Source organism: Echinops telfairi, unplaced genomic scaffold (assembly GCF_000313985.2).
Source record: "Echinops telfairi isolate 266 unplaced genomic scaffold, ASM31398v2 ScPeMD7_5592;HRSCAF=6446, whole genome shotgun sequence".
Taxonomy (NCBI): Eukaryota; Metazoa; Chordata; class Mammalia; order Afrosoricida; family Tenrecidae; genus Echinops; species Echinops telfairi.
The window spans coordinates 47,177,110-47,186,735 of NW_022109491.1; the positions used below are offsets into that span (position 1 = coordinate 47,177,110).

The 9,626-nt window shown below is 38.2% G+C and overlaps 1 protein-coding gene across 1 annotated transcript in view; it reads right to left on the reverse strand.

Annotated features, from left to right (window-relative positions):
* RALGAPA2 (Ral GTPase activating protein catalytic subunit alpha 2) overlaps positions 1-9,626 on the reverse strand; it is a 364,385-nt gene that overhangs the window by 339,328 nt on the left and 15,431 nt on the right. The window contains exons 7-8 of the mRNA XM_045295177.1: positions 7,361-7,560; positions 467-694 (exon numbers count right to left, since the gene is read on the reverse strand). Of these exons, the coding sequence (XP_045151112.1) occupies positions 467-694; positions 7,361-7,560 (428 nt within the window). The remainder of the gene's footprint in view (positions 1-466; positions 695-7,360; positions 7,561-9,626) is intronic.

Genomic DNA, 9,626 nt, shown 5'->3' on the forward strand with positions numbered 1-9,626 from the left:
AGAACCACTGGCATATTGGGTAAGAATTGGGCTGCCAACTGCAAGGTAAGTTGGTCAACACCACTAGCCACTCTGAGAAAGATAAGGCTTTCTACTCCTGTAAAGAGTTATTGTGGTTTTACCCCGATGCAGCCCTGGGTGCTGGAACAGCTGTGTGGAGAGCCCTGCCAGCACTGAGATGCTTACACATTCACTGATTCAACTTTCCTCCTGCAGTCGGCATCATTGTGTCTGTTTTGTGAGATGGAGGAGGACTCTGTGGATTGCTGTTTGACATATGGGCTAATGTTGGACATACGGACTTGGGTAGCAGTAGGTTGGGATGCTTTCTTGATGTACACTTACCCTTTATATAAAACTCTCTTATAGATATGAGTTTCTGTGAATTTGTTTCCCTAGTTTACCCAGAGTGACAGTGTTATAAGCAAAAGTTGCATAAGCTTACATTACATGTGTACACACTAACCTGACGAAATACTTCATTGACAAAATTGACGTAACCTCGAGTTGACAAGAGGATTCGCTGTACCATTTCATATACCATTCGGTGCTCTTCTTCTATGCTACAAAGGCTGCAGTTACTGAGTCTTCGGTCAGACAAAGTGCTACTGTTAGAATGGTTTTTATCTTCCTCTGTGGGCATGCCACCATCTAATTCCGGTACTCTCTCTGGCATTGTACCACCACCACCAGTCTGAAAGAGAGTAATCATTACTTCTGAGTCAACTCCCAACAAACTCTGAAAACACTTAAGGCTTAGATTATTTTAAAGAACTCTGGGGACCACCAACCTTCACAGTACAAACATATTGAAGGCAGCCTTGCCTGAAATACAACAGGTTCTAGGGGCTATACTTACCAATTTCCTAGCTTATTCTAACCACTGTCCAACTCAGTTATTTTACTGAAAACTACTAAATTATTGGGAAGGAGTTGAGAAATTTTTCTAAAAAGTTTGATTTATCTGTAAGATTACATGAAACATTAAAGCAAAAATCCACTTGTATTGTTACCATATAAGATCTCTATATTTGCACATTTGCTCTATGGTTAAAGATCTGAGCACCTCTTTGTAACCACAATACTAGGAAGCAACAATTAATTCATAAGACTAAGTGGCACATTGATCAAAGAATGCTAAGACATGTAAGGGTATTTTAAAAGAAGAACCTTGATTTGATTTTTATAGTTATAACCTCTGGTCAAATTCACTATTTAGGAAAATTTAAATATTTAGAAGAATTTAAAAACATAAATGATAACAGTAATTCAGTAAGGACTCACTAAGTTTAAGACTAACATTGCTGTCTGCTCTTATTTTTCCATAGAATTAAAGGTTTTCTCCAAATATAAAATATGTATAATTTTGCTTCCTCTTTGCAAGTTCCAATGTCGCCCCCTTTTTTCTTGCTCCTTTTAAATGCCATGAAAATATATAACAAACACAACTAAACCTACCCACTGTGAACATTTTTTACAAGAAATAATATGTGTAGTAAAAAAATAATAATGTCAGTAATTACCAAAGGCAGTTTGAAAGCAAAACAGGTATGCAAACAGTAATTGCAAGAGGAAATTAATGGGAGATTATATTTACAATAATTTTTTTCTTCATGTGTAAGCTACTAAGCTTCTGTGGTTTATCAAAGGGATTGTCACACTGTGAGAAGTCCTGCCTTATAGAAACTATTTCATCTTTTTGATGGATCACCTGACTTGCTTAGAAAAAGAAATTTTACTCAACTGTCTTTTTTATATGAATTTTTTTTTTCAGAATGAGAGCAGTATCGTACAGAAAGAAGAAGCCCAAATAAGCAACAGGACATTTGCTTCTGCACATTTTACCTGCAAGGCAAGTCCCTTAACTTATAAAATTGGAATAGCACTAATGTCTCGTATGGCCCACTAACCTGTTACTTATAAACTGTCAACCCAATTTTCCTGACAGACTGAACACAGAAAATAAAAGCATTTATATATGTAGTAAATTAAAGATGCACATAAGTCATTGGAACTCCTTCCATAAGAGGTAAAATCTGTCCTTTCTCTTTGGAGTACATGGATGGTGTGATTGCTTTAGCCAAGAGGAGAAAAGAGAAAGGGTTCTATCCCAGTTTCAGGCCCAGGCCCAAAAGGGTAACAGTTACTACTTCCCACCTCTTAATATACTTGCTCTGGGAACCCTGAATGGCCAAGTACACAGTCCAACTACCCTGCTGGAGAAACAAGGAAGTGAGACTCAATGAGTTCAGCCTTCCAAAACCTCCACTAAGATTATAGGCATATGAATAAAGATAATTTTGGAGTCACCAGTTATGTGCTAGCTGAGTGCCAATACCCACTGACCTCGATTAATGTTATATGAAGCACATAAACTGCCTCCAAATTCTGCCCAAATTCCTGACTCAAAAAGTGAAATATAATAAAATGCCCATTATGGTAAGCCATTAATTTTTTTTGGTTACTTGTAACATAGCAATTAGATAACTAAAATAATATAAAGAATTATCTTTAAAAATATCAAATCATTTAAAAATGAGCTGTTAGCCAAATAGAACACAATAATCACCAGAAAATCTACTTCTAACAAAATGCTTTCCTTAGCTTCCTCTAATCCAACGTGTCCATCCATCTAATCTCTCTACCCCACCTCCCACCACCCCTGGTCCCACATTTGACTTGCCACTCCTACCTACTAGTAAACTTCTTTTTATTGGCATCTTTACAACTAGCATAAAACATCTTGCTTTTTAAAAGTACACTTTCAGGATCCCATAAAATAAATACTGTCTTCTTTCTTAAGACTTTTTTGTTTCACATATAGTATGGTACAAAGTACAATCATTCAAAGACAATAACTTCACAAAAGATGTATTGGGGCTCTCTACAGTATCACCAATGTCACCTATCAAATTTTCTTTGCTTCCTCTACAATTATTTGTCTTTTGTGCTTGCTAAAACACAAGGATTTTCTTTCTCTCTTCCTTGCTTTCGTTCTTTTGACCTTCTCTTGTATAGATTTTCTTATTTTCAGATTGAAATAGAGAAAATCACTGATAGAAAGATAACATAATTTAATATTTAGTTTGTCAAAAATCCAAAATGTAAAAGTCCTCTCCCTTACATTAAAAGTTCCATCTAAGCTTATTTTGGAGGGATATTCCAATTCGAAAAGGAGGCTAACACTGTCAATAAGATAAGTAGGTATACACAAAACATCATTCCAATTTAGATAAACACAGGTACATGAAGCTTCAGGGGATGGTGGTCTAATGATCCCTGGAGAAATGTAGTTATGGATAATTTCCTAATAATCATCGTAAAACCTGATTTCTTACAATATCAAATGTATCCTATGCCATCATAAAAACCTCTAATCTCCTCCTATAATCATTGTTAAAAAAAAATCTTGTTTCTTGTATATTAACTTGTGAAGTCAGGACTGAACATCTTAGAGGAGAAACCTCGTTTTTTTCCTTCTGCAAGCTCTTACAGAAAAAACATAATTTCTCTACTCAACCTGGTCTCTGTTTTTGGCTACAGTGATCAGCTCTCCCAGATGCCTTGTGGTCCACAACAATAACATTAAAAACTTCAAGGACGTCATCTTTCACTGTAACTCCAGAAACTATGACAACAGTGGCCGAGGCAGCTGTTCAGGCTCCTGCTCTGGGGCTGGGGAGGAGGTGGAGAAGGAGAGACATAGGCAGCAGGGAGTGCAGGGCACACCGGGCCCAGAGAGAGCAGTCTTTGCTCTTCTATGTACTATCCATTCATCTCCTTTGTCCATGTTTCAGGAGAGTTGGCTCATCAACTCATATGCAGTCATGTGCTATAAAGCAGTGGTTCTCAATCTTCCTAATGCTGTGACCATTAAAACAGTTCCTCTGTTGTGGTGACCCCAACCATAAAATTATTTCCATTGCTACTTCATAACTGTAATTTTGCTACTGTTATGAATCGGGCAACCCCTGTGAAAGGGTCATTTGACCCCCAAAGGGGTCGTGACCCACAGGTTGAGAACTGCTGCTATAAAGGCTTATTATTCATGATCTAATGTTCAGAGTTTTTTCACCTTTTGACATTTTTAAATCTTTCTTTTTTAAGTAAAATTAAACCTCATTTTCTCTCTAACTTCTGAGTCTAATCTCTACTAAAAAAAGTCACTTCCACTACTCAAGTCTATATATTCATTACTATCAATTCTGTTGTGACTTATAACAACTTTATAGGACAGGGTAGAATTGCCCATAGGCTGTAATCTTTTTTCCCCTAAGTTTTATTGGCACTTACCGTATATACTCAAGTATAAGCTGACCTGACTATCAGCCAAGGTGCCTAATACTACCACAAACTCTGCACAAAAAATATGCTGAAATACTCAGCTTATACACAAGTATATAAGGTAATCCACATATCACACAATTCAATATTTCAATCATACCAAGAGTTGTACAATAATCACCACAATCAATTTTAGAATACTGCCCACCCTCCCCCATAGTTAAATTGCTTTGAAAATGAGTTGTATAATCACCATCAGTTCTAGTGCCCCCTCCCCTTCTCTTATACAGTTTGCTTCCTAACCCCCTTGCCATCCCTGCCTCCCACGTTTCCCTAGCTCTGCTATAAACCCTTGCAACAGTTCTTATCTCTATGCATCTACTCCTGTGCTTCACAAACTGGAAAACACAACAGAAACAAAATAAATAAATAAAGTGGTAAGGATAAAATAATAATAACCCAGATATAAAAATACAAATAATCAGGTAGAAAGAAAAGACCACCATGAATATTTAAAAGACCAGGGAGGAAATTTTTGTCATGGAGCAAGCAAGAAATACTTGCACTTAGAACAATTACAGGTTGGGTAAAGAGGGAGGTCAAATGACCAAGTATCCAGTTCGACCCAATATAATTACAATGGTCTCTATCTGATAGTAAAGCTATTCAAGACCCTTGCCTATGGCTAGAGGGGATCTACCAAAGGCTTACTCTGACTAGATACTCTGCCGATGGGTTTGGGACTCCCACTGTTCTCCATGGCCTTCTACAAATTGGGTATTCACTATCTGAGCTCCGATAATTTTCCCTTTATTCTGTGTGGACTTAGTTGACACCTTGCTTAGATGGCTGCTTGTTTGATTCCAAGCCTTTAAGACCCCAGACACTATTCCAATTGATAGTCGGGTAACACCTACTCTCTTCACTACTCTTTGTTATAGCCCCTTATCTTCAGTGATCATTACATAAGGATGAGTATCAAGTAGGGCCATGTTATCAAAACTAACTGTTCTTGGATTGGGGTTAGAGTTCAGTGATGGGCCAGAATCCATCTGCTTGTCCCTGGAATATGCATGACTCAGATTTATTTTGGTAGCCATATTATGGTAAATTCAAAACCCCATAAGACCAACTACCCTGGTAAGGTGGGGAAGAGACTGGAAAAAAGAGGAGCTGATACCAAGGGCTCAAGTAGAAAGAAAATGTTTTGGAAATGTTGATGGCAACATATGTACAAGTGTGCTTAATACAATTGAATGAGTGATTGCTATAAGATTTGTAAGAGCTCCTCAATAAAATTATTAATAAAAATTTTTTAAAGGACCAACTACCCCATCAACAGCAACAAACCAACTAGCAGATAAGGGGCAAACATGCAAACAAGAACAAGCAACAGTATAACATTGTCAATAATCCCCTGGGGTATAAGGCAGTTTGCACTTGTAACATCATACATTTTTGAGGAGTCTATGCCAATACAGTTCCACCATAAGCTGCAACCCATGAGTTGCTGCTCCACACGGTTTAGTCTCTCATTTGATTGAGCTCTGTTTACCCTAAGCATGGGAATTGGTGCCAGGGGGAACTTCCTGGATCAATTCTTCCAAGGTCAAAACCCTACCCAACAGATAAAAACCTGTCTTGTTCCTGCAAGTGGGGCATCAAGGGACTAAATGCATGGTGATTTGGGGTGCCTTTCCATTTTATTCCCATGACCATCACTTCCACGGGTCCGGGGTAGCTACTCTGTGCTCCTCTCCCCATGTGACTAACCCTGTCATCAGCCCAAGGGTGCAGACACCTTTGAGGCAGGGCTCAGTTCATTCTACCAGGGCTCTATGTTAAGCCTTGAATTATGCCATGCTGACTGCAGGGTCAGCATCCAAGGTCATCTTGATGTTTATTCCAGGACATGGTTCATTGAGGGTTGGGTAGAAATTTATTCGTAGTGTCTATCCAGGGACATAAAACATGTACCACTGTCCCCTTAGGGCCTATTATCATTGTTTAGCACTCCTTACCGGTTTGGTTTTTTTTTATTCTTATTGTCTTTACATTTCCCTAAGGTATGTCCTCTAACTCATTAGTCAGTTGTACTTCAATGCAACCTCATCTCAAGACTCTTAGTGTAATGATCTTCCATCAAGATACTGACTACCTTGAAGGGCACGGACCACCTATCTGACCTCCTCTGGCTTGTACATTCTCCCAGCTCAGGGCTAAGTCACATTTTCAGGACCTCCAAAGCACCCAAAAACCACTTGTGAGCCCTAATTTTAATAACAACAAACAAAAATCACATGAAACCATGACCCCTCAGCTCTGACTTATAATAAGCAAAAAAGTGGTAGTAGTCCCCATCTAGCACAGTCTCTAGTCGCATGCCTGCTGGGAAAGCCCCTTTTGATGTCTGATAGAAGGCAACAATATAAACAGAAGTAAAAGCAAAGCAGATCCCACACAAGAAGAGGTCTTTACGAAGGCCTCCGAGAGAAGTGGTCTTCCTTTTAGGGTCCTTGTAGCTCAATAACCATCCCAAAATTCTGACCTGCTGCTCCATTCCTTCCTCAGATGTTAAGGGCACTAGATTGTTTTACATGTCCTCACTACAGACTACCATAGCATTTCCTGAGGGCTTTTTTTTTTTTTTTTTTTAATTTTTTTTAAACATTTTATTAGGGGCTCATACAACTGTTAGCGCAATCCATACACACATCAATTGTGTAAAGCGCATTTGTACATCATTCTCAAAACATTTTCTCTCCTCTTAAACCCCCGACATTAGGTCCTCATTTTTCCCCTCCCTCCCCGCATGTGACAGTTACCATGACGGGCACTGGTCATCAGGAAAGGCAAGGCAAGCATGTCCCTGGTGGTAGACTTGTGAGTCACTAATGAATGGGCGAAATAATGGAAAGCTTACAATTCATAGCTTCCTCAGAAATCTCAGCATTACAGACAAGGTGCACCAATTACAAATCATCAACCTATAAGTACCACTAAGTCTAATAATTAATTATTTTGCTTATGTGTTTGAGTATCTAAGTATTAAGAAATGAAAAGAAGAGTGACATACCTGGATAATTTTGGGCAATACGTCAACTCCATTTTTAGTGTTTTGTGTTGTAGTTAGATACTTTTTTTCTAAAAAGAAAGTTACAATCCACTTAATGAAAACAACACGAGCTGCCATGTATGGAATTTTTGTACTGTAAATGCTTTCATTGTCCCGAATTGTAGTAATGTACACTGGCTTTGGTCTTAGATGAGGGATGTCTGGCAGAGAAAAAAAGGAATACATGATTACATCTGACACTACTAAATCTTAGTAGTATGTAAATCCTATTAATGACTTCCTTTTCAATTAAATAAGACATATATTTAGATGTCTGAATAGCAATTAAGGCTAAAGAACAAGCAATTATTAAAAATTGTATCTCTAGGTAGGCTCATTTATGATTCCACCTTGCACTTAGATGAACAAGGGTGGCTATTGTTATAAACGAGGCTTGATGGCACCCTGGATTAGGTGTTGGGCTAACCACAAGATCAGTAGCCCAAGCCCACCATCTAATCCTCAGGAGAAAGATGAGGCTGTTTGCACCATAAAGCTTTACCATTTCAGAAATCCAGCCTAAGACACCCCAAGAGTAGGAAATGACTCAATGGCAGTGGGGTCCACTTTGGTTTAGGTTGTTGTTAAAAGGAGCCCAGAGCACAGAGGACTAGGTTGCTGGGGGACTAACCGGAACATCAGCAGTGTGAACCTACAAGCGACTCCTCAGGAAAAAGGTAAGGCAATCTACTTCTGTAAACATTTATAACCTTGGAAAACTCTATAGGGTACTTCTACTTGGGTAATGCATCTAGTTTGAGGGTTTGGTTGCTGTTATGACTAATAAACCTTTTGAACAACTTTTAAAAAATTATATGAGGCTATCTTAGTGAAAGACTACATTGTGAGGACAGCCTAGAACCAGTCTGTGTTTCGTTCTATTGTACATCGGGTGGCTGTAAGCAGAACCGCCTGGACAGCACTTAACAACAACATATGGGTAAAACCTGTTCATATACACACATATTACTATAACCCATCACCACTGAGTCAATTCTGACTCTTAGCAATTGTACAGCAATCCTATAGAACTCTCCCATAGGTTTACCAAGACTGTAATTTTTTCTGGAAGTAGGCTGCCACATCTTTTTAAGGAGAAGCAGTTGATATTTGAACTCCTGACCTTTCAGCTATTAACTAAGAGCTTAATGCCTGCATCACCAAGGTTTTTTTTCCATATCATTAAAAAAATAAAATAACTCACTGCCAAGTCAATTCTGGCTCATAACAACTCTATAGGGCAGGGAAGAACTGCCCGTGAGGGTTTAGAAAGCCTTGTCAGCAGAGAAGCTAAGTTACCCTTTTTGATGCTGAAACAGTGTAAAAGCACATATAGACACATTTTTACATCATTATAGGTAATTTAACACACAGAGGATCAAATCCATTAAACTTCAGTCAATATAATTTATATTTAAAATGAGAAAAAAAATCACATTTCATCTGAGTTATCTGATGTCATCATTTCCATCAAGAACTTAATAAGAAGTCCAGTTCTCATTTCTTAATGCTTATAACCAATAAGAAAACTATATGGTATTGAATTTGAGATACCATCTGGCCGAAAATCCAACTCTTTCTTTTACTAATTTTTAATGTACCTAGGTGCTCCTACAATGGCAGAACAATTCTTGGCAAATAATTTGGAATCTAGGAATGTTAACAATAAATCATGTTTTCAACAACTGGTGTGATTGTGTACAGTTGAGTTGATTCATACTCACAGCTACCTCATAGCAATAAGATTGGGTAGTACTAACCTTGGGTTTTCTAACCTATCATCTTTATGGGAGCAGAGGGATCTTTTCTCCTATGGAGTTGCTGGTGGGTTTGAGCCAACAATCTTTTGTTAGCAATTGAATGCTTTAACCATTGTGTCACCAGGGATTTTTTGTTATCCTGTAATGTATATGCATTATTTATAAAACCCAAACAGCTTTTGACACAAAACTCACCATACAAATCTAACACAATATATGTCCCCAAACCTCTAAAATCGGCACTTCTACACCTTTCAAATATATTAAGCTACCACTGCTTTCCCCTGGCCTGAGTTGGGGCAGAGTACATGTATACACATAAATATCCACTGGTATGGAATTCCTGGCCAAATTTCCAAGGAAGATTAATGTCCAGTATGACCTTTCCCCTCTGTGATCATTAGATAATTTTATGTCAACTTGAAGATGTATAAAAATATACAGGTGGAGTCCAACCTATCCATCAG